Source organism: Mustela nivalis (assembly GCF_964662115.1).
Source record: "Mustela nivalis genome assembly, chromosome: 11".
Lineage (NCBI taxonomy): Eukaryota > Metazoa > Chordata > Mammalia > Carnivora > Mustelidae > Mustela > Mustela nivalis.
The window spans coordinates 23,805,819-23,831,952 of NC_139030.1; the positions used below are offsets into that span (position 1 = coordinate 23,805,819).

The 26,134-nt window shown below is 33.8% G+C and overlaps 2 protein-coding genes across 3 annotated transcripts in view; both read left to right on the forward strand.

The window, feature by feature from the left end:
* The window catches only part of LOC309843468 (uncharacterized protein), a gene marked incomplete at its 5' end in the record, with an annotated part of 44,836 nt that extends 44,331 nt beyond the window's left edge, over window positions 1-505 (forward strand). The window contains one exon of the mRNA XM_082688982.1: window positions 383-505. The remainder of the gene's footprint in view (window positions 1-382) is intronic.
* SPOPL (speckle type BTB/POZ protein like) lies at window positions 387-26,134 on the forward strand. 2 transcript variants are annotated; one of them, XM_082689350.1, is made up of 10 exons: window positions 387-519; window positions 682-803; window positions 1,049-1,200; window positions 3,047-3,174; window positions 9,088-9,265; window positions 9,347-9,402; window positions 10,797-10,919; window positions 19,296-19,438; window positions 19,528-19,581; window positions 21,812-26,134. In XM_082689350.1, exons 1-10 carry the CDS (start codon window positions 442-444, stop codon window positions 21,954-21,956), a joined length of 1,179 nt encoding a protein of 392 aa, XP_082545476.1. In that variant the 5' UTR covers window positions 387-441; the 3' UTR covers window positions 21,957-26,134. The 2 variants fall into 2 exon arrangements, with proteins under 2 accessions (XP_082545476.1, XP_082545477.1); XM_082689351.1 differs by lacking the exon at window positions 19,528-19,581.

Genomic DNA, 26,134 nt, shown 5'->3' on the forward strand with positions numbered 1-26,134 from the left:
GACTGCAAGGAGGTTCAGTGCTCCTAACCCCCTACCTTGTTCAAGGCTTAATCATAATATTATCAGTAAGCGTCCATGTTATTTTGTGCTTTTATGTTTATACTCTTACTATTAAACTATATGTTATTTTTTGCTTTGTGGTATTTTGATAAGTATACCTTTATAAAATAAGATCTGTAAGCATTAAATTTGTTTAGTTTTTAAGTGTTACATGTTACAAAATGTTTTGATTTTTTTCTTTTTTAATTATTGAAATAATGAAATTCTTGCACGTTCCCTCATAATCAAATTTGGGAAACTAATTGTCTTATGACTGTTTAAATACTCCCTCTTGATTCAGTCAAACCTTTTGATCAGTAAATGGAACTTCTTTTCTTTGTAGTAAAGTATTCATCTGTGTGGGATATTGCATAAATCTTGGAAGACTGCAGTAAAGTGGCAATGTCTCGGGAACCCAGCCCACCTCTCCCTGGAGATATGTCTACTGGTCCTATAGCAGAAAGCTGGTGTTATACACAGGTACGTGCTGTTAAAAATGCCTTACTTTATATCACTAAAAAATTTTATAGTATTTTGAAAATATTGTAAAGCATTTTGTTAGAGTTACTATAAGTGTTTTTAATGTGACAAGTTAAAAGCAAAAAAGTCATCATTGTAAAAGTGGTTTTCTGAATCTCTTAGGTTAAAGTAGTAAAATTTTCCTACATGTGGACCATTAATAACTTCAGTTTTTGTCGAGAGGAAATGGGTGAAGTGTTAAAAAGTTCAACATTCTCATCTAGCCCCAGTGACAAAATGAAATGGTAAGATTTTTGTTTTGAATTTTTGTTTTTGATATTATCAGCTACTTTATGGTTTTGTTACTGTTTCTTAATGGGTTATATTAGATTTATAATAAGTTCCTAATAGTATAGAGAATTATAAAGAACTGGAGATATTTAATAGGAGTGCTGTTTGTGATATTTAACAACTAATTTCAGCATTGCCTCTCTTTTTTGAATGTTTTAAGTTTTATATTCCTCCATATGAGCTTGTTGTTTTGTTTTAGGTGCCTGAGGGTAAATCCAAAGGGATTAGATGATGAAAGTAAAGACTACTTGTCCTTATATTTGCTTTTAGTCAGCTGCCCAAAAAGTGAAGTTCGAGCAAAATTCAAATTTTCCCTTCTAAACGCCAAAAGGGAAGAAACAAAAGCAATGGGTAAGTGGTTTGGAGTAAAGTCTCTGAGTAACTATGTGTTAACTTATGTACTTTTGCCTAGAAAAGGATATATTTTTTTTCCCCACTGAAATCTGCTTAACCTCAAACGTGCCATGTAGCCATTGTTTAATTCTAAATGCTGGTATGGACATGGTTATTTAATGAATCTTAGACTTCCTAAGACATGTAAAATTTGTTAAAAATAATATTAAAATTCTATTTTTCATGTCCTAAAACAGTATATACTTGTCACTTAGAAAAATAGTTGCTTTTAGGGCATGATTCCTGGCAAATATAATTGGTGTTCAGGAAATAGTTCTCCTTTGCTGTTTTTCCAGATAATAAAATCTGAGGAACAGTGTGAAAGGAGATTGAATGTTCTGGTATTCTGTCACTGGAATTTTTTTTGAGGGATGGACTGAACACTGACCAAGGAAATCAGTTTTTCTTAGTCTCAGGACCTATTAACTTCATTTCAAAGCTTCATGTATATAGCCAACTGAAACTCTTCATAATAGAAGAGCATTGTAGGAAATGTATAGTGTGCATAGTAGGAAAATATATCATGAACTGCCACATTAAATATTTTTAATTTTACGTGATTTCCAGAAGTGAGTCATAGAATCAAGTAATATCATTACCAAAAATAAAAAAATAAAAAAACCTTCCTCCAGATAAAATTTTAAATAATATCTTTTATTGCCAAAGTAATACATAGTTTTATATATATTTTCCTCATGTCTGACATTTATGGTAGTGGAGTGTCTTGGTTTAGGCTGCTAAACACAAAGTACCATAATAAACAACAGACATTGGCTTCTCACAGATCTGAAGGCTGAAAGTTCAAGATGAGAGTGCCAGCATGGTCAAGTTCTGGTGAAGACCATCTTCTGAGTTGTAGATTGCTGAATTCTCACTGTCTTTATATGGCTGATGGAGCTAGGGAGCTTTGTGGAGTCTCCTTTTTAAGAGCACTAATCACATTCATCACGTCTCTACCCTCATGAACTCATCTAATTCTAATCACTGACCTCCTAATACCATCCTTCAGGGGCATGTGATTACAACATAAGGATTTTGAGGGGATACAAACATTCATTCCATAATGTGGAGTCTTTCTATTAAATTTATTACTTGTTTTTCACCTCTAGTTAATACTTTGTGTAACAGATTGTAAATACTTTCTACTGAGGATCTTGTTTATTTTATAATACACAATTCTGTAGTATGCTAGGCATTATTGGTTGTCTTTTAAAAATTGTACTAAAATCATCTTTTAGACTTCATGGAAGTTGTTTTTAGGGATGAGGGGATAGATCTAGGAGTGATAAGAGACTTTGTTTTGTTTTATCGGTTGATGGATCTTTCTCTAGTTGAGTAAAACTTAAATTAGTAGGATAGATGCCCCAGGAACGTTAAAGGATGCCCTGGTGATACAGAGCATCCATTTTTAGAGCGAGAATAAGAAATGAGGGATATGTGTCTATAATCAGGTTTTGATGAGGAGGAATATGGCTATGTCAGTGTATTTTGTTCCTCCTCCATTATTCAAGGGCCCCGCACTGTTAGAGAGATGTCTTCTCCAAGAATTTTGATACGGCTTTTCTTCCACTTAGAGATACAGAAATCTGAATATGAGCTGATTGATGGTGGCCAGAATTTGAATACTGCTGTGAAACAATCTTGTCATGTGTGATATAACTCTTAAGACATTTCATTTATGAACACATATATCTATAACTCTTATAGTGGATATATTGGCCAAGTTTAATTTTTGTGCATTTATTTAACTATGTTATCAATTAGATGATTTTTTTATTTGAATTTCTATTCTGTTTTCCACCAGAAAGCCAAAGAGCATATCGGTTTGTACAAGGGAAAGACTGGGGTTTTAAAAAATTCATTCGAAGGGATTTTTTGCTTGACGAAGCTAATGGTCTTTTACCAGACGACAAGCTTACATTATTTTGTGAGGTGGGTATATTTTTTATTTCAAGGAACTCCAAAGTTATATCTCATGATAAACAAAAATACAAAGTAGAACAATATTGGGTATACTTTTCTAAATTTAAGGGTATATTTTTAAAATTAAGTAATTGGTATAATTGATAAGGTTTCATTTGTAAGTGTTTTACTAGTAAGACTAGATTGTTTCAGAAATCAGTGTAGTAAGTAGCTTATCCTGAAAAATCTGTCATGTGTATAGCTATAAATTCTATATGGTAGTTATACTACATCATACTAAATACTTCTTCCTCCTAGGAAGACTGTGGATATGTATATCTTTTTATGAAAATGTGTAAGTATGTTCTTCATTCTGAATAATTCTAACATAGATGTTCATCATTTTTTTGTCATTTTCAGGTCGACCATATTAAACATGATTAGTAGTATATCAATTTGAATACATACTGAAATAGATACATAATAATGAAAGTGCCTGAAAAGATTGGGAGGCTTTTTGTTTGTTCAGACATTTGGGTTCATTTAATTAAATAAATGTTAGCATTTTAAGAAATAGCATCCCAAATTTTTAAAATTTGCCCGTGTCTATTCACAAATTTGCAAGGTATATTTATTTGTATAAAATGTCATATTTTAACAGTTACCAGCATAGCCCCTGTAATAATTTACACCTATGATTTGTTGTAATTTGAGGTTGGAATTTGCTTTTGTCATTGTTACCATTACATGGTTTTACTCATACAAATTGTTGCGATTCCTCTTTGGAGTGAATTCAAGGATTATGTTATGTTACCAATACAGTTTAAAGAGAATATACATAGTTTTATCAAAATGTTTAAGGTAGTTGATAGTTTTCATAGGAAAACTGATTGAAAAGTTATGATCAAGTAAACTCAGTGTAAAATATATTTCAGACCAATGAGTGTCTTGGAAGTATGGTAGCTTATTTTAACAGCTACAAAATTAGCCTTAATCTCATTGTAGGAATATGTCGAATTTCTTGGCAACATTATAAACTAATTGTATGATTTTATGCTGTGTCAGAAAAATAATTGAAATGTGGCTCTAGAGAATACATAATGCAAATACAGTGCATCTTATTTCCACTTAGGCAAGTTAAATGAACTGTAGGATGAATTTGTTATGAATATAATTATTTGGTTGGTAAAGCGCATACCGCTAGTGTCTTCAGCAGAGTTTATCATTAAATAATTTGTAGAACAAATACTAAAACATTTGCTGCCAATAGACATATATCCAGAGTAATATTTTAAATAAATACAGGTTATATTATTTTAAAATTTTAGCATCCTTAATGTAGACTTCCAGAATTTTAGCAGTTATCGTAAATTCCAACATGTTAAATTTTTTAGGTCATATAATCTTTAAATTTAAAGGACCTTTGGAGTTATGTAATCCAGTTTCAAAAATTTATTGCAGTTAAAAGTCTTTATATAAATAAACTCTTTCGAAAATAATTTCTTTTTTGTTGTTGTTGTTGTTAGAATTCAAATAGTGTTAACAGATATTTTCCTAAGCATATTATATTGGAACCTAGTCAACCAAGAAATTCAGAATGAAGGCTGAAATTAAGATCTTTTTTCAATATATACTTTTGAAGTATGTTTTTTATCTACCTACTAGTGAACTCCTAAAAATATAACCCACCATGACTTGTAAGTTGGCATTGGTCAGATTCAGTTTTGGATAGTTGTAATATGTACCTTTTTACTGATGTAGAGACTTATACTCTGGGCACTGTATTTAGCATCGGTGGGCAAAAAGTAATCTAAACAAACATTCCTCATGCCCTCCACCATTTCTTCCATACCTCTCATTGATGCCCTTCCTTCTACAGCACCTTCAGCACTGCTTGCAGAAGAGGAGGAAGCATTGCACTGCCCTACCTAAAGAACTGCCTCCTCCCCCTCCCCTGCAAGTGGTGCTGTAGACAGGTAAGGCAGTTTGGTGCTACCCTTTTTCTGCAAGACCTAACTTCATCTTGCAACTTCCATATCATGAATCAAGTAGCCAGAGGTAGATATTTCTAGCAGTGTAAAGATCTCTGCCCCTTCTCTCCCTCCCAAAATGATGCAGAAAACAAGACTTGAGGAATACCTTTGAAAAATAGAAAACTGTTTAGATTAGTCCATCTTTTTAAATCCGATAGATTTTTTTTCAAAGATTTTATTTATTTGACAGAGAGATCAGAAGTAGGCAGAGAGGCCGGCAGGGAGGGGGGAAGCAGGCTCCGATGCAGGGCTTGATCCCAGGACCCCAAGATCATGACCTGAGCTGAAGGCAGAGGCTTAACCCACTGAGCCACCCAGGCACCCAGTTCAATAGATTTTAAACCTCATAGTCTTTAGACCCATAGTATTCCATGATTGCTGAAGATTATGTATATACAGATAGAATATATGTATGTATTGAGTATTTCTTGAAGTTAATTCATTTAGAAGGATACACCGTTTTTCCCATCCTATCTTTTTGTTGCTAAGTTATCACTTCTGTTTTAAAATATTTGTGATAATGGATGGAAGTTTGGTTTTATTCTTTAAAAAGCCCTTTTATGGGGGCACCTGGGTGGCTCAGTGGGTTAAAGCCTCTTGCCTTCGGCTCAGGTCATGATCCCAAGGTCTTGGGATCGAGCCCCACGTCGGGCTCTCTGCTCGGTGGAAAGCCTGCTTCTCTTCCTCTCTCTCTCTCTGCCTGCCTCTCTCCCCACCTGTGATCTCTTGTTTGTCAAATAAATAAATAAAATCTTAAAAAAAAATTAAAATTAAAAAAAATAAAAGCCGTTTTATACCAAAATGACAACCTTGTTTATGTCAACCAAATTTTTTTTCGTTTTTTTTTTTTTTTTCCAACCAAATTTTTAAGAAGGATACCTATCTAGGACAGTCAGAAAGTCTAAGATCCGCTATTTTAGAAAATGTGAAATTGGACTATCAAAAGTTTCTCACTGGAGCCACTGTGAGGGATCATTAGATAGTTGATTAAGAGTGGCAGAATTTGTACTATTAGGAACCATTGTAAATTCCTAGCTTTTATTTATTTGACAGAGAGAGAGATCACAAGTAGGCAGAGAGACAGGCAGAGAGAGAGGAGGAAGCAGACTCCCCACCAAGGAGAGAGCCTGATGCGGGGCTTGATCCCAGGACCCTGGGACCATGACCTGAGCTGAAGGCAGAGGCTTTAACCCTCTGAGCCACCCAGGCACCCAATTCCTAGCTTTTAAAACTAGTTTGGAGAATTGAGATTTTTAAAAACTGGAAACACAAGTCCTTCAGTTCACACTATGAGAGACCCAGATTTCTAGGGTAGTCACAGTTGATTAGAATCTGTACGTGTTCATCTTTAGTCTAAATCATAATTCTCACAATTGAGCTAAAACCAAATTTGAAGAACAGTTTTCAGATGTGTTTCATGTTTTGCTTTGCAGCATTTGTCAGTTTTGAATATTATAACTTTGCCTTTTTATTTTGAAAGAACAATAATTTAGCCATAGGAAAGAATCTCAGACTTTTTTCTGAATTTTTTACTCTAGGTTCCATTCAGTAAGAATGTTCATTACCTGTGTTTGAATATGTGCTAGAGAAAACTAAATGTTACTGATTTCTTAATTATAGGTATCAAAAGAAAATCAGATTTTGTTCTGTTTAATTCTGTTAATAGGTTGTTAATTTTTGCTGCATAATATACCTTGAATATACCTTGAATATGTGAAATTGGACTATCAAAAATTTCTCACTGTGGAGCCACTGTGAGGGATCGTTAGACAGTTGATTAAGAGTGGCAAAATTTGAATATACCTTGAAGTATGAAATCTTAATTAAGTCTTAGTTAAAACTTGTGGTCGCCATGATGATACTGTGTAGATGAATGTTAATAATACAACTTCTGAACTATGATTACATATACAAAATAAAAATAAAACATTATCAATATCTGTGCCTCATAAAAATGGCTGTATTTTTTCATTTTATTTTTTCTGTCACCTGATTCTGGCCAAATTTTTCTATTTAATGTATTATTTTGAGTTAGGATAATAGACAATAAATAAAATTTTAAAAATCCTTTCCTAAATTATGTTGTCACATTTTTATGACTTGACTGCATACTTTATGCAAGTAATTGAACTAGTCCACTTCTACTGTCTAGAAATTTTTAAGAGCAGTGCTTGATAGGAAGAAGTGAATATTGTTTAGTGATCTGTAACTAAACCCTGACTATCAACACCAGCATTTTTTAAGTATCATTAAGTTATAGTAGGTGGCAAAATAGGGTAATTAGGTAGGGATTAGTGAAGTTCTTTATTTCTTTTTTGTAGTCATTTTAGAAACAATTTAGAAGTTTAAACAATTAACAGAATAAAGAACCTTTATTGTTGGATTTTATGTATTTATGTATGTATGTACATACACAATATCTTGGCTCTTATATGTAGAAAATCATCTCACAGTGTCTTTGCAATAAATCCTTTTTGAACCATAGTTGCATTAAAGTAGCACTACTGATTTTAAAAGATATCCAAAGAAGTATTTGTGTAGTACAAAGAATGGTCTAAAAAAAAAGTATCTTGAGAATTATAGTCTCTAGTCTTCCTTTGATACTGATTTGCTAGTGTGATTGACACATTAGTTACCTTCTTTGATCTTCCTTTGAAGTCTGTCTGTAAAACACGGTGATTAAATAAGATGATTTCTATGATATACAGGATTCCAAATAGTTATTAATACAAGTTGTAAAAACAATGGCTAATAAAAATATCCTCAGAAAAATAAAATTTTTCTCTAGAAGTATCTGTTTATTCGCATGTGATACATGTTTATATACATCAGGATGAAGATTTAATATCTTCAAATATTTTATACTGGGTCATTATTACACGTTCTGTGTTAGCTAACAAATGACCACAAAACTTAGAAGCTTAAAACAGTAGATAACTAACATGTAGCACTAATGCACTAATGGTTCATTTACTCTGAAATATTTGCTTTACTAATTGACTGGTATTTTCTTCCACTTATTAAATGTAATATGAAATTTCTAATATTAGTAACATACTTTTTCTAAAAAGTCATGCACAAGAATCAGTGGTCTTTTAAGATTTTTCAGTACATAGTCATCTTTAATGAGAGAAAATTTAATCCAATTATATTGAAATCTTTATAAAAGCAGTGTTTTAATCATACTAAGTTTTATTTATTATTTCATAGATAAACAGAAGGTCTACAGATTGAACTAAATTGTATTTGTATTATTCTTACTGTTGATTATATTAAAAGATTTCCATGAATTTTAATGAGCACAATGCTTTTGTGAGAATTCTTGTACTTTACAATTTAAATCAATATTACTAGATATTTAAATCAATTTTACTAGAGTCAAAACATGTAGGAATTACACTTAAAATACTTCAGAAATTGCTTGTCATACACTATAGTTGTATAACCTTTTTTAATACTCTTAAAAAGTCCTTTTGAGTGTGATGGCATGTTTATGACATGTATAATAAACTTTAAATGTTGATAGGTCTTTGGTGTAAGTGAGAAAAATTAAAGAAATTTCTTCCTTCATCTCTCAGAAATGTCTCCTGCTTGTTCAGTTCACCCTCATCTTATGACTTTTATTTTCCTGAGAAATAGTTTTTGTGATTAATTTAATGACCAAGCATTCCAACCAATCGATAAGTCATCTATTTACATAAAATGTCACTTGAAAATGATCTAGTGTTTCTGATCTTTTTCTAGTCTCTCCTTTAAATTGTATCCTTAAATTTAGTTCCCAGTGTTAACATTTATGATCAGGAGTACTTTGAATTATCCAGATTATTTTAATGATAAGAAATCTAAGTATAGACTTAATTACTGATACTAATTTATAAAAGTGTTTTTCTTGCTGTCCCTTTTTTATTAGGTGAGTGTGGTCCAAGATTCAGTAAATATATCAGGACATACTAATACAAATACTTTGAAGGTGCCTGAATGTCGACTAGCAGAAGATTTAGGTAATCTCTGGGAAAACACAAGATTTACAGATTGCAGTTTTTTTGTGAGAGGACAAGAATTTAAAGCTCATAAGTCTGTACTTGCAGGTACTTTTCAACTTTTGGGCAATATTGTACATTTTTTCCATACATCTGTACATTAAATAATGATGCTTAATCTTGTTACAGCTCGATCCCCAGTTTTTAATGCAATGTTTGAACATGAAATGGAAGAAAGCAAAAAGGTAAACATGGTTTAAAGGCTAATATTTAATTTGTGCTAATGTAGAATAGTGAAATGTATGTTTTGAAAGTAACGGTTCATGTTCTCATTGTTACATTATGATTTTAGAAATAGAGGGATAGGGAAAAAAATGTTCTGTAATAGAACAATAGATGTAGCCTAATGTGGGTGAATATTCCAAATAATAGCTATTTTGATGTCCATCTGGTGGCAAAATAAGTGGGTAGTTCTTATCCAAAAGAGTGGTTCTGGTCCATAGCTATTTGAGATTTTTCTGGTTAAGATGTTTATTCTTCTTTTCTAAACTATCCATTGATTTTGGAATTCTGCATTCTTTTTACCACTAAAATAAGATATTTATTAGATTTTTTTAAAAAATGACATAAATTACATCAGTGTTACTGTATGTCTGCTGTAACCAGTATCTCTTTGGTTTTCCCAAATGTTTGTCCTTCACTGTTGTCTTAAAATTTAGTCAGATTAAAGATCAGAAATTGATTCTTTGCTGGTTACATTACATAGCAGCCTTCATGCTCTAACTAGATAACTCCAAAGTTTACTTATATGGCTCTCCTTCATTCTTTCTGTAGAACTAAAGGCTGCAGCAAATAGCTGCTTTCTTTCCTTGGATTGTTGTTCTGCCAGATGCTATGATTAGCTTTCTGATGACTACCACACAAGGAAACATGAATAATGTCAAATATTATTGTCAGCAAAGGGTCAGAAAAGTCTGGTATGGTTTAGTGTTGGATGTTTAGCTTCATTGATCCCTTGAAGGGAAATCAGATACAAAGATGTAGGAATAAAAAAGGGATTACTGCTCAAAAAAAGGGGGGGGGGGATTACTGCTCATTGGACTTGAGTATGTTTTGAGCAAAGAGGTGATAGGCCCAGAGATAGTATGACATGTCATTTTTGCAAAAGGGAGAGTTTCAAGGTAGTGGCTGTGGAATTATATGAAATACCTGACCCTGCTTTTGCTTAGTGCTAGGAATAGCACCATTGGTTTTAGGGTCATAGGCATTGTGCTATGACCTTGGAATTCAACAAAGAAAAAACTAATAGCTGTCTTCTTCTAAGAGAGAGGTTAAAAACTGAACACACATATTTTGTTTGGCCTAAAGACTTTTGTTTGTTTACTCTTTTTTAATTGAAAAATTGAGGTTTTATGTGCCTACATGACAGTACTTGTCTGGGTATACTTCTGTTAGACCTGCTTGCTTCACTTTGCCTGCTTAGCTTACTGAAGATTTACTTATCTCCATTTTAAAGTAGAGTTTAAATAGAGCATTCGGGTGCAGATTTAGTTAAATTATTATCAAAGTTTTGCTTTGGTTCATTTGTGCGTGTGTATGTTCTTTAAGTGTAACTTTTTTATGTTGTTTTCAATATCAGAATCGAGTGGAAATAAATGATGTAGACCCTGAGGTTTTTAAAGAAATGATGAGATTCATTTACACAGGGAAAGCACCAAACCTTGACAAAATGGCTGACAACTTGTTGGCAGCTGCAGACAAAGTAAGTAATTAGGTCTTAAAAAGCTGAAAAATCTCCTCAACTTGTTGTATCTAGAAAGCTATCATCAAAGAAAAACTCCAAATAACTTAAAATATTGAAGAATTAATTTATACTATTTATAGATGGCTCTTGAGCATATTATGAAATAGCAGACATTGAAGATAATATGGAAATTAGATTTTTTTAAATCAATAAGGCATAAAAATATCTTGAACTAGTTAGAATATATAAATAAAATAATAAGATAAAAAAGAAGAAAATATTGGATTTTTTTCTAACTTAATTCCCAGTATTCAGACATTTATTTTTTAACATGATAACACAGAAAGAGAAAAAAAAGTTCTTATATAATGTTCTTTTGTAATGGTGATTTTTTTTTTAAAGAAAATTTATGTATTTATTAGAAAGAGAGAATGTGCCCATGAGTGGGGTGGGGAAGAGACAGAGAGAGGGGGAGAAGCAGACTCTCCGCTGAGGAGGAGTCCAACATGAGACTTGATCCCAGGACCCCAAGATCATGACCTGAGCTGAAGTCAGATGCCCAAACAATTGAGCCACCCAGGTGCCCCTATAATGGTGATTTCTTGAAGTTTGAGAATCAATGCAAAAATGCCAGAAAATCTCAAATCCCAGTAGTTCTCAATCCTGAAGGACATCAGGAGGTTTTTCTGAAAAGTATTGATGTTCATGCCATTTATATCTCTCTATATAATATGTAAGTTTATGCATACGCCTTTGTGTGTGAATATGTGCATGTATATATTCGTACATATATACACATAGACAGAGGGAAAGAGAGAGTATGTGATATTGTACTTTTTTTTTCTTTTTAAGATTTTATTTATTTATCTGACAGAGAGTACAGAGAGAGGGAGAAGCAGGCTCCTCATGGAGCAGGGAGCCCAACCTGGGGCTCAATCCCTGGACCCTGGGATCATGATCCAAGCTGAAGTCAGAATTTAACCAACTGAGCCACCGAGGCACCCCAATATTGTACTGTTTTATAAAATATTACCAGCGGGGCCTTAGAATCTGTTATTTCTTTTATTGCCCCAAGTTGTTATTTAAATTTTTGTTAGTTAGCATACAGTGTAATATTAGTTTCAGATATACAACATGATGATTCAGCAATTCATATATCACCTGGTGCTCAACACAAGTGCCCTCCTTTATTCCTATCATCCATTTAACCCATCCCCCATCTACTTCCCTTCTGGTAGCTAGTTTATTCTCTGTAGTTAAGACTCTGTTTCTTGATTTGCCTCTCTCTGTTGTTTTTTTCTCTCTTTGCTCATTTGTTTTGTTTCTTAAATTCCACATATAAGTGAAAACATACAGTGGTTTTTTCACTTAGCATAGTACTCTCTGGCCCCATTCATGTCACTGCAAATGGCAGGATTTTTTTTTTTTTTGGCTGAGTAATATTCCATTCTATATATATCACAACTTCATTACCCATTCATCCATCGATGGACACTTGGGTTATTTTCTTAAATTGACTATTCTTGATAATACTGCCATAAACATCAGGGTGCATGTATTCCTTTGAGTCAGTATTTTTGTATTTTCTATTTTTAACTTTTTGAGGAACTTCCATACTGTTTTCCAAAGTGGCTCTACCAGTTTGTAATCCCACCAACAGTGCAAGAGAGTTCCTGTTTCTCCACATCTTCACCAACTCCTCTTGTTTCTTATGTTGTTGATTTTAGCCATTCTGACAAATGTGAGGTGATACCTCATTTCAGTTTTGATTTGAATTTCCCTGATAATGAGTGATGTTGAGCATCTTTTAATTGGTCTGTTGGCCATGTGGATGTCTTTGGAAAAATGTCTGTCTTCTGCCCATTTTTAAATTTTAAGTTCTTAAATATATAAGCTCTTCATATATTTTGGATATTAACCTCTTACTGGATATATCATTTGCGGATATCTTCTCCCATTCTGTAGGTTGCCTTTTAGTTTTGTGGATTGTTTCATTTGCTTTCAGAAGCTTTTTATTTTGATGAAGACCCAGTACTTTACTTTTGCTTTTGTTTCCTTTGTGTTAGGAGACATATGCAGAAGGAAGTTGTTACAGCCAATGTCAAAGAGGTTACTGCCTGTGTTCTCTTCTAGGATTTTTGTGGTTTCAGGTCTCACATTTAGGTCTTTCATTTTGAATTTATTTTTGTGTATGGTATAAGCTAGTGGTCCAGTTTCATTCTTTTGCATGTTGCTGTCCAGTTTTCCCAACACAGTTTGTTGAAGAGGCAGTCTTTTTCCCATTGGATGTTCTTTCCTGCTTTGTTGAACATCAGTTGATATATGATTGTGGATACATTTTGGGGTTCTCTATTCTGTTCCATTGTTCTTTGTGTCTGTTTTTGTGCCAGTACCATACTGCTTTAATTATTACAGCTTTGTAATACAACTTGAAGTCCAGAATTGTGATGCCTCCAGCTTTGCTTTTCTGTTTTAAGGTTGCTTTGGCTATTCAGAGTCTCTTGTAGTCCTGTATTAGTTTTATGATTGATTGTTCTAGCTCTCCAGAGAATGCTACTGATATTTTGATAGGGATTGCATTAAATGTGTAGATTGCTTTGGGTAATAAAACATTTTAACAATATTTGTTCTTCCAGTTCATGAGCATGGAACACATTTCCATTTCTTTGTGCCATCCTAAGTTTTTTCATTAGTGCTTTCCATTCTTCAGACTACAGGTCTTTCACCTCTTTGGTTAGGTTTATTCCAAAGTATCTTATCATTTTTGGTGCATTTGTAAATGACATTGATTCCTTAATTTCTCCCTCTGCCACTTCATTATTGGTATATAGAAATACAACAGATGGTTTTATGATGATTTTGTATCCTGAGACTTTACTGAATTCATGCATCAGTTCTAGCAGTTTCTTGGTGGAGTCCCGTCTTCTGCAAATAGGGAAAGTTTTACTACTTCCATGCTGTTTTAGATGCCTTTTATTTTTTGTTGTTGTTGTCTCCTTGCCATGGCAGAAACTTCCAGTACTATGTTAGTGAGAGTAGACATCCTTGTCTTCTTTTTTTTTTTTAAAGATTTTTATTTTTATTTATTTGACAGGGAGAGACACGGCAAGAGAGGGAACACAGCAGAGGGAGTGGGAGAGGGAGAAGCAGGCTTCCTGCTGAGCAAGGAGCCCGATGTGGGGCTCGATCCCAGGACGCTGGGACCATGACCTGAGCTGAAGGCAGAGGCTTTAACCCACTGAGCCACCCAGGTGCCCCCATCCTTGTCTTCTTGTTCCTTAACATAGGGAAAGTCTCTCGGTTTTTCCCCCAGTGAGGATGATATTAGCTGTGGGGTTTTCATATATGGTCATTGTATGTTGAAATGTGTTCCCTTTAAACCTAATTTTTTAAGGGCTTTTATCAGGAATGCATTTTGTACTTTGTCAAATATCTTTTCTGCACCTATTGAAATGATCATACGGTTCTTATCCTTTCTTTTATTAATGTGATCTGTCATGTTGATAGATTTATGAATACTGAACCAAACTTGCAGCTCAGGAATAAATTCCACTTGATTGTGGTGAATGATTTTTTTTTAATGTATTGGATTCAGTTTGCTAGGATTTTCATATCTGTGTTCATCAGGGATATTGACCTGTAGTACTCCTTTTGAGCGGTGTCTTCATCTGGTTTTGGTATTGGTAATATTGGCCTCATAGAATGAAAGTGGAAGTTTTCCTTCTTTTTCGGTTTTATAAAATAGTTTGAGAAGAATAGGTATTAACTCTTATTTGAATGGTTGGTAGAATTTTCCTGTGAAGCCATCTATCTGAGCCTGGACTTTTGTTGTTACAAGTTTTTTGATTACTGATTCATTTCTTTGTTGGTTATCAGTCTCTTCAACTTTTCTATTTATTCCTGTTTTAGTTTGGCGATTATTATGGCAGTTATGTCTTCTGTTCCTGAAAGTAATGGCCTAATGAAGAAGAAGTTATGTAGTGCCCAGGGTCTGGCACTTCCAGGGCACATCTCAAGTGTGTTGTGCATGTGGTTCACTGTTGTATTCTGGTCACTCTGTCCTTTAAGCCAGTTGTCCACAAGACTCTCCTTCTTTGCTGGAGGCCTTGTTTCATCCCTAATGTAGATGTGGCAGATTTTAACTAGCTATGCTCTGGGCTGTTTGTGAAATGGGACTTGACACTGCTTCATCTGGAACTGAGCCCTGCGAAACTATGGGCAGGGTTTGTGCTGATTTTCCGGAGGAAGGGCCTGCTATGTTGGGACTGACAGAAGCTTGACTGAGAAGGGTGGTCCTGCTGGAGTGCAAGGGAGTGGGGCTTGGTGTTAGCAAGTAAGGCAGCCAATGTGGATGCAGTGCTGGGTCTGTATTTATGCTGAGGGGTGGGGGAGTTAACTGGCACTGACTAGCTCCTTTGTTCTAGGAGAAGTGTCGCTGTGAATGCTTCCTCTCAGGGCTATACTCAGAGAAAAGCAAATAATGTGACCCTGATATGTCCCAGACATTCTTCAGATAGCTGTTTTCACACAACCTACCCCTGGGTTCTTTGTCTGCCTTCTGTCCAGGAGCAGGGCATTACCCTCCAAACTCTATCCTAGCCAAGCCCACAGAACTCTAGCCCCACTTATTGCAAGAAGTCATGAAATTCAGGTCCTCTCATTTTACAACCCATCATTTTTGGAGAAACATTCCCTTTTGAATTCCTCTGTGTGCTCCTCTCTCCCTCATCCTTCTCCATGACTGCAACTGCCTCCCCTCTACAGCACCCACAGTCCATTCTCCACTAAGTCAGGTCTCCACACTTCCTACCTTTATCAGTGTGGCCTCTTCTCTCCCTTTAGTTGTGGAGTTTGTTCTTTCAGTCTTCTAGACTATTCCTGGGGTATTTAGGATAATCTGATAGTTACCTAGGTGTGTTTGTGGGACAGGAGGAGCCTAGAGTCCTTCTACTCTGTTGCCGTATTTCTCTCAAGCTGGAATCTATTAATTTCTTAAAACTACACGTGAACCATAGCTATCTCAATAAAAATTTAAATTTAAAATGACATTTGCAGTAGCATCAAAAATATTAAATATATACGCATATATCTAGCAAAAGATGTCAAAAGACTGAACTGATAATTATAAGATATTGATAAGTGAAATTCAGGGACTACCTGAATAAATAAAAAGAGAAATTTTGGGGGGTGCCTGGGTGGCTCAGTCGTTAAGCGACTGCCTTTGGCTCAGATCATAATCTCAGGGTCTTGGGATCAAGCCCCATATGGGGGGGGGGGTCCCTGCTCAGCGGGAAGCCTCCTCCCTGTCCCACTCCCCCTGCTTGTGTTCCCTATCTTGCTGTGTCTGTCAAATAAATTTAAAAAACTTAAAAAAAAATTGTTTTTTTGTTCATGGATCAGTAGTCTCAGTATTAAAATTTCAGTTCTTAAAATTCACTAGTAGAACCAACATGTCCTTAGCAGGTTTTTTTGTTTTGTTTTGTTTTTTGACAAGTGGATATAAAATTTACGTGCAAGTGCAAGAGCCTAGAACAGTCAGATAACTTTGAAAAAGAGATCAAAATGAAAGGCTAAAACTACATGATAACAAGTCTTCCTATAAAGCTTCAGGATTTAAGGGGCTCCTGGGTGTCTCAGTCAGTTAAGCGTCTGCCTTTGGCTCAGGTCATGATCCTGGGGTCCTGGGTTCAAGCTCTGGCATCAGGTTCCCTGCTCAATAGGGAGCCTGCTTCTCTCTCTCCTGCTGCTCCGCCTGCTTATGCTCTCTCCCTCTCCCTCTCTCTCCAATAAATAAATAAAATATTTTTAAAAAGTAAATAAAGCTTCAGGATTTAAGAAGTGTATTGGTTACAAGATAGACAACTTATTGGAACAGAATGGAAAGTACAGAAATAGACTGTTACATATATTGATACCTAATTTTTGATAAACGTGAAAAGACAATTCAGTGAAGAAGGAATAGTCTTTTCAACAAGTGATACTAGAACAGTTGGATATCTATATGCCTGAAAGAAAAAAAAAAATATGAACTTCTTATATGAACTTTAAGCCCAATACAAAAAGTAATGCAAAATGGATTATAAATCTAAAACTTAAAACTTTGAAGAGAAAACATAGGATAAAGTCTTCATAGTCTTGTGTTAGGCAAAGACTTTTGAGCTATCACACCAAAAAACAATACATAAAAGAAAAATTGATATATTAGGCTTAAGTAAAGTTTTAAAACTTCAGAAAACACATAATGAAAAGACAACACAAACTTCAGAAAACACATAATGAAAAGACAACACAAACTAGGAGAAAATACTTTGCAAAGCATCTATACAGTTAGCAGCTTTTATTCAGAATATAGCTGCTAAAAGACTGTTTTTTTAAAAAAAAACAGATTTATTTATTTATTTTAGAGAGAGAAAGAGCACATAAGCAGAGGGAGGGGTTGAGGAAGAGAGAGAGGATCTCAAGCAGACTCCTTGCTGAGTGTGGGGCCTGATGTGGAACTTGATCTCACAACCCTAACATCAGGATGTGAGCCAAAATCAAGAGTTGCCTGCCTAACTGACTGAGCCACCAGGCACCCCGGCTAAAGGACTTTTGCATTCAAACTATATAAAGAACTGCCAAAATTCAATTATAAGAAAACAATATTTTTTTAAAGGAAATATGTATTTCCTTTTTTTTTAAGATTTTATTTGAGAAAGAGCTCGAGCCAGGGAGGCAGGGGAGTGGTTAGAGGGAGAAGCAGACTCCCCTCTGAGCAGGGAGCCTGATTCAGGACTCAGTCCCAGGAACCTGGGATCATGACCTGAGCTGAAGACTGATGCTTAACTGACTGAGCCAACCAGGTGCCCAACAATGTTATTTCTAAAAATAGAGAAAATATTTGAACAGACATTTTCTCAGTTAATGTCAGTTAACTATTTCAAAAAATACTCAACATCATTAGTTATTAGGGGAAGGTAAATTAAAACCATATGAGTTATTTCTACACATGTATTGTAATAGCTAAGATTACAAAGACCACATTAAGTATGGTCAAGGATGTGTAAGTTAGAACTTTTATACACTGCTGATGGAAATGTAACATGTTACAACCACTTTGAAAGATTGGTGACTTCTTAAAAGTTTCACACCATGTGATCTAGTGAGTCTACTATTTTATCTAAGAGAGAAAAAAAGCATATTCCCATACAGTGACTTATATGTGAATATTTATAGAAGCTTTATTTGTAATAGCTAAAAACTGGAAACACCCAAATGTTTATCAACAGAGGCATGCAGAAACAAATATGGTATGTCTTTATGCAATGGAATTTTTTTTTAGCAATAAAAAACATTGAACTGTTGATAAAATAACAGACATGCATGAATCTCAGAATAAATATTCTGAGTAGAAGAAGCCAGTCAAAAATGAGTACATATTTTATGATTCCATTTATAGAAGACACCAGAAAATGCAAACTACAGCAGTAGAGAGCACATCAAAGGTTTAGCCAGGGGTAGGGTGAAAGGGGAGGATTACCAAGAGGTAGGAAGAAACTTTTAGAGATGTTGAATATGTTCAGTGTCATGTTTTAATAATGGTTATATGTTATAAACTTACCAAAGTATAAACTTCAAATATGTGCAGTTTGCTATATATCACTTATACTTCAATAAAGCTGCTAAAGTTGTCATAATAACTAAAGAAGTTATCAAAATTATTTTTTCAGCTTTATAATTCATTCTTCAAGATTGAGCAGTGGCAACATACAGGTACCTCCTGGTACACTTCGGCATTTAAAATGGAGAAGAGAAATTCACTCATTAAGAGTATTGAGCAAAAAAGATTTTTTTAAAGGAATAAAACTGTTTTAAAAATTGACAGTATGTATTTTGCATAAATTGAAATTTCCTAAAGAAAATTAGTCTTCCTCTTGAATTCATTCAAGAGAATCTTAACATTAAGCTTCTTAATATTTATTCAAGAACATCTTCTTAATATTAGGTTAAAATAACTTTGAGGGTTTTTTTTTTTTTATTATTATTCTCAGTCATAGGGGCACCTGCATGCCTCAGTCCGTTAAGCGTTGGCCTTAGGCTTAGGTCTTAATCCCGCAGTCCTAGGATCAAGTCCCATATCAGTCTCTCTGATCGGTGGGGAGTCTGCTTCTCCCTCTGTCCCCACCCCCCACTCATGCGTGCTCACGCGTGCACGTGCTTTCTCTGTCTCAAAAATAAATAAATAATTTTTAAAAAATAAAAAACCTTTTCTTAATTCTCAGTTCAGAGTATAATGTGCTTTAACCTTATTTTCTAGTTTACAGATACCAAGTGTTTTCTAAATTACAAATACCAAGTGTTTAAAACTTGGTAGTTTGAGTAAATGTTTAATTGTTATGTTTTCCTTTTGGATAGTACGCACTGGAACGGCTGAAGGTCATGTGTGAAGAAGCTTTGTGTAGTAACCTCTCAGTAGAAAATGTTGCTGATACCCTTGTCCTTGCAGATTTGCACAGTGCAGAACAGTTGAAAGCACAAGCCATAGACTTTATTAATAGGTAAGCTATGCCTGTATTTCAGTGGGCATGACACCTTCAACATTTCTTCACCGGACTTTTTTTTAAGTGTGTTTAAATCTTCAATGCAGGTGCAGTGTACTTCGACAGCTTGGGTGTAAAGATGGGAAAAACTGGAACAGCAAGTAAGATGACATCAGTTTCTGACTTAAAGTTGATCTGCATACATGAAATTAAGTGTTTGCATAGCCTTTTGCCCATCTGCATAAGTATGAATCCAGATATTAGTTACATGAAGTAAACTGCCAGTTATTTTAAAAATTAGTAATTTGACTTAGTGGATTCTTGAGGCTATGCTTCCTTGTAGATCAGCTTCTAATGTGAACTGGGATCGACATTTTAATTTCTTATGCATATATGCTTATAGTATATAACTGAGTCCAGGTATTTCAATGGCTATTGGAGATCCTTTCCCTGCCCCTTCAGAAAGCATTTCTAAAAATGTGGGAAATACTCATTTTATCCTCTAAGGCGTGTTCCTCCAGATTTGCTTAGAAAGTCTTTATATTTGAATGCTCATCTACTGCTTCTTAGGTTAGCCAAGTAACTTGAATCATACAGTATTTTAGACTAGCTCCTGGTTCAATTTGTTCTTTTCTTTCTCTGATGAAACTGTAAGAGGTATGATAGTTGTTACATGTTTTTAAGCCTGGGCCTTCTGAGTATGAACCACTAGAACTTATTATTCCCTTCTTATGTTTTCTTCTCTCATTTTTAGAATGATTTGTCTATGTTTTATAATTTTTCAAAATCAAAGAAGCGTTGATGGTGTAAAGAATTTGTCCTGCTTTTGATTAGTATTTATCTGTAAACCCTTCAGTTAGTTCTATTTTCACATATTATCAAAAGTTGATATAAGTGAAAAAAAGACAGTGTTAGAAACAATAAAGTGAGTGTTGACCATTTAATTACTTCCCATTGTTTTGATCTATGACCACTTTTAAGTTACTGGTTGTTCCATATATTGATTGGTGTGTGATAATATATTATCATCATGACATTTGATCCTAAAAAATATATTTGAATCAAAAATATAATGTTTTAGCTGTAAATGATAATTTTGTGATCCTTTGTACTTAGCTACTTTCAAGTTCTAATTGTATTCTGTTAAGAAAATATTACATTGAACAACTTTTTTCCACTGTCAACAAATGTTGGTTTATTTCACATCCCTTCAAGAAGCTGTTGTAGGTGCAGATCTTCAATAGATATTTTGTTGAATTAAATAAATGAAAATGCCAGGTATATTGATAGGTATCTTTGTGATTCTGAACAATTAGTTGAAATTATAAACACAATGACATAGAGCTAATATAATGTCAGGCAAATTTAAAAAGTTGTTTTATTGTTATTAGCTACTGTTTAGTTCCACAAACATTTACCTAGTATTCTTGTATCTCAAGCACCATGCTAAGGAGTTTCATATAAAAATGATTAGGAAAAATCTTCTCTTGAGAATTTTATCTATTGATACAAACTAAGTACATGAATATGTTATTATAATGTGGTAAGTAATGTGATAAAGGAAGATATGTACAGGGCACTGGATAAAGGTTGTATGGTTTAGGGATGGCTTTCTGGAGATGACTTCTGAGCCTTTAAACATGAATAGGAATTAGTAAAACTGAGAAGGAAATAACAGGCATTGTGAACAGAAAGGATAGCTCCATCCAAAGTATAGAAGCATGAAGCAGTAGGTGATCATTCAATTAACAGGTATTTATATTTACTATCCAGTAAATACCCTAGGCACTGTGTATATTCAAAGAATATCATGGTGAACATGATGAATGTTCCCCTGCCTTCATGGGGTTTATAGCTTAGCAGGAGGCAAATTGGAATTAGACAAGTAATTGAAATAAAGTGTAACAATAGATACTATATAACATACCCATCCAAGCATATAGCAAAAAAACCTTACCTAAGCTAGAGGAAGAAAGCCTTTTTGAGGTATTATTGAAAAAAACGCCTTAAGTATTAGTAGGAGTTGATAGTATTGAAGTAGAGGGAGAAGAACAGAGGGCAAAAGTTGGAACTCTAGAGAAAACCTGTGTGTAACAGCCATGGAAAAGAGCTGTTGAAAGAGCTGATACACAAATGGTAACAATGGGAGTTAGGACTATGGAGAAAACTTTAACATAGTTCCAAGTATAGAACTTCCAGAAGAATTTAAGAGTTTCTGTTGCAACATAAAATACCAGTAAGGTGAAGATGGTATTTTCATGAATTCATGGGGCCTGATGACATAGAGAAATGAAGTGTTTAAAACATTTTGAAATTTGTAAGTTTTAAAAATAATAATAATGTGTTTTGAAAAGTACTCTTTAGTAAACATAACATAACTTTATTTTTCAGCCAAGCAGCGGACATAATGGAAACATCGGGGTGGAAGTCCATGATTCAGTCTCACCCTCATTTAGTAGCAGAAGCCTTCCGAGCACTAGCATCTGCACAGTGTCCACAGTTTGGCATTCCACGCAAACGGCTAAAACAGTCCTGAAATCTTCCATGAACTGTAGAAAAATGGAATTGACTTTTACTCCTCCAGGTCCAGAAGGATTCTAATATACAAACCATAAGCAAGAGTTGTTTCTGTTGTCTTGTCCACAGAACAGAAGCTGAAAAAGCATATTGCTTGCATTTCAGGTGGATAATTTATGGTTTATTCTTCAGCTTTAAATTAGACTGATTATACTCTAATTCACTTCAAGGCCTTAAATTATCTTCAGTGACTTCTCTTGTTCATATAATACTTTAATTTTTTTATTGTGCCTTGTCATTTTGACTAAGGCTATGCAGGATTGCACTAGGTCCATAATGCAGTAATATTGATAACTGAAGATATTAAGTTTCAAAAGGATCTTCCATTAGTTTGAGAAAAAAGCAAAATGAATTTTATAGGGTTTGTCCTGTGCTGTCTCTAAGTTTAAAACTAGGTTCTTCTTAAAAGCACTTGAATTGGAGATTACTGATAATGTCTCCAATCTAAGTTCTATACATATAGGAGAACCTGCTTACCTTCAAGGTAAGTTACGGCAATACACTGCTTCAATTCTAATTTATTTTTCATTTCAGGGGGCAAATATGCAATGAGTTGGCCCAAATTTTTAGTAAAATTTGTGATGTTTGTCTGTGTGTTGACTGTCCAACAAACTGAGAAAAGCATAACAAACTTTTGCTTGTGTTTTTTGTGGATTTATTCAAGTTTACAATGATTGAGAACTGATTGAGGTTAAGATTTCAATAAAAAGAAAGCATGTTTTATGCTGAATTAATTTTTTTAATTTATAGTGACACACATTTATATGAAGAATTCTGTCCGTGTTGAAAGTAAGGATGACCAAATGTAAATTTAAGGAGTGGGCCAATTAAGAAAGATATAATGCACTTTTAATGTGTAACTTTTGTATGCTAAATGGTACATATATTTTTTTTGTTTTGTTTTTGAGGGAATTAATAAGGTATAATTAATTGTGTCTTAACTTTTGAAAGAATTTTTTAAGACCAATGGAGGCAATTGGGATGTTTGTGATAATAGATAAGAACATAGCCTTGATTGTAGTTAAATTGGTTTAAATTTCAGATATTTATTATTGAATTTATTCCTGTCTTATCACACTTTGGAGAAGGCAACTGAATAAACAAATCCTGGATACTCTACTCTCCTCCTGAAAACAGTGAACTTATATTATTTGCAGACTAAAGGAGAGAGCCCTTAGAAATATGTCAGGCCACACTCTGAACCTTTTTTCTCCCTTAGCTTTCTCCTTTCTGTTTCAGTTACTGTACTAACATTGTGGATGATATTGAAATTCTGCATAATGTGAACAGGATAAACTATTTATAAACTGCTTTTCATGGGCCAGTTCTTTATTATAAATGAATTTAGCTTTAAACACATACACATGTTCAGTATTTGGATAGCTCTGTTCACAGTGGAGTCTGTTCTGGTGCATTATCCCAGAGAAGTAGGAGTGATCAGTGGCAAGTCACTGCATCTGATTTTCTGTGATAGTGACAGTATGCTTTGTAGGCAAGATTTATACTTGACCACAAGGGAAAAAGTGTCACTGGAAAAAAAAAAAAAAACACATATACTTATATATTCACGTACATACTTTATTCCCCCAATTAAAATTTGTATGCTATGTTTAATTTTTGAATTTAGGACAAAAGGAGAAAAATGAAGCCTGAGGATTTAAAATAGATTTCGTTTTTGTTATCTCTTTGTTAGGTAGTCACTGAAGCAATTTTAATATATAAAGAGTGATTCATACTTACATTAAGCAAGCACTGTCAAATAAGCATTTGTTAATCCACAACAAACTGTAGTTTGAAAAGATCATATTTTCAGATAGCTTCATTTCTTTCTGTGTAGTTTAATGGAAATCTTTCTTATGTTAACTTATATTTGAAATTGGAAAAATCCCTTGGGATAGAAGGAAAAAATCCCTTGGGACATGTTATTGGACTCCATCCTGTGTAAGAATACTATAGGGAGTAGAACCTCGCTTCCTTAACCAGATTGAATCTATTAAATTTACAATGTACAAATTTTATACACACACATACATATACATGTTAAGATTTTAATATTTTTCCAAGGTCTTAAAACAAAATTCCTCAGGCTCTAGAACCTTGTTTTCAAAAAAAAGTACTGGTGTGTCCATTTATATCAAATATGCACAGGCTCATTGTGAATTAATTCAATGCTTATATGTACATTTCTAACGATAGTGACTTCAGTAATAACACCCATATAATGAACACTGCAGCTTGCTCCTACCTACTTACTTTAGTGTTTATTGCAGATCTTAAGGTTTTTATTATAAAGTTGTTTTTTGGTTTTGTTCTAAGTTTGGTAGCACATTTTGTACCAAAAACGTCAAACACTGTGCTGTGAGGAGATACACATTTGTAGAAATGTCCACTTTTCAGATTATATAATGCCTACCATTATACTAACAGAATCATATCATAGTTGATTTATTTTTTTTATTTATTATGGGGATTTTTTTTTTTTTTTGGTATTGTGGGTTTTTGAGGCAATGGAAAAAAAAGTGTATTCTGATGTGAGTGCTCTAATAGCCTTTTTATTTTTTCATTTTGAAACTACACACATTGTTTTCAGTAGGGACAGAATCTGTCTGTCCTGAACAATTTTGCCTTTTATTAGCCTGCTCTTGTTTCCCTTTTGTCACCTAAACAGAGCTTTCCTTAGAAAAGTAGTGACTGGTTTTAAATGTTGTTACATGTTATCAAAGTAACCATTGGAGAGGTGTTCATTAGCTTGAGATACAGAAATACTGTATTTGTGCCTTTTTTGTTTTTAAATTTTAACATACATTGGTATTTAGAGCACAAATATGAAGGTGCCATAATGTTATGGCTTGCCATTGTTACCTCCTTGAATATTCATGTGTCATTGTCTTGAAATAGTAATTGGAGAACCATGCATGTATTATGTCATCTGGGTGGGTGGGTGTGTGTGTGTGTGTGTGTGTACACGTACTTGTGTTTGCTTGGTCTTGCGTGTGGTATGTTCAGAAGAGTGAATTTCTGAAAATAGGACTCAGTTAAATGTTGAAAATTCAGGTTAGTTAAAATATTTCATTAAATGAGCTTTATTTTGGGGGCAGTTGATAGAAAATTATAATTTTCAAAAATGTGACCATTTACTGCATGATGAAATGTGAAAACAGTGCCTTTTTAGGACATTAAGTTTAAAGTTAAGTTTTAAAATATTCACGAAGATATCTTAAAAACTTGTCATGAACATTATTAGCTTATTTTTAAACTAGACCTAAGTTAGAATTTAAATTGCCAAAAGCATAATTACTGATTTATTTTCCCATTTAAGTTCTGTGCAGAAATGTAAAACCTAAGTAAAAGATTTTATAAAAATGTGGCTCATACATGCTACCCAGTGTTACTAAATTAGAACACTAGAGACTTCAGTAAATTGTTTTGTTAAAATCCAACTCAACAAGCTTTCTTCCTAGTAAGGTATTTGAAAGATGAATTATTCTGACGTGGACATTCTTGCTCTTTGATGGATAAAATAAAAATATTCAGTGTATTCTTGCAAAAGGAGGTGGATGAATGGGCTTTACTGTTTTCAGATTATAAAAACAGCACTTTTAGCACATAAGAGTATTTTTTTTTTGTAAACCTCTTTTATACAAATTATGAGCTCTACTTTAAGTGTTCATGGAATGATGTCAATTTTAGATCTAGTTGAACAAATATTGAGTGCCTATCATATGCAAGACTCCTCTTCACTAGGAATGAAATCACCACACCGTGTCTTCTGTTTGCAGTATGTGGACTTTATGTTTAGAAAGAAATTCTTATATTTAAATTTTTTTCTGTTTGTTAGAGTTTATCGTTGTATACTGTAACTCACTTAATTTCACATCCAGTTTTTTAGAATGAAGATATAACTTAAGTGAGTCCCATTTTTGAAAATAAAATTCTGCTAAAATTATTTAAAAATTAATTCTGGGGGAAATTGATTTTCAAGATTCAAATGTGTAAAGACTTATATGAACTTTTCAGCCTCATTTTTAATCAGCTGATGTTAATGATGAGATACATACTTTTGTATCTTGTTGCTGAAAATATTTTTTGCATTTCAGCACGTTGAGTTAAAATAAAGTTGTTACTACTTATTCAGAA

Excerpts from the sequence above, each read along its gene's own strand:
- SPOPL (XM_082689350.1), top strand. The coding sequence starts at position 442 with ATGTCTCGGGAACCCAGCCCACCTCTCCCTGGAGATATGTCTACTGGT. Across the intron at positions 3,175-9,087 it reads AGCTTACATTATTTTGTGAG|GTGAGTGTGGTCCAAGATTC; the intron begins GTGGGTATATTT and ends CTTTTTTATTAG. Across the intron at positions 9,403-10,796 it reads AAATGGAAGAAAGCAAAAAG|AATCGAGTGGAAATAAATGA; the intron begins GTAAACATGGTT and ends TTTCAATATCAG.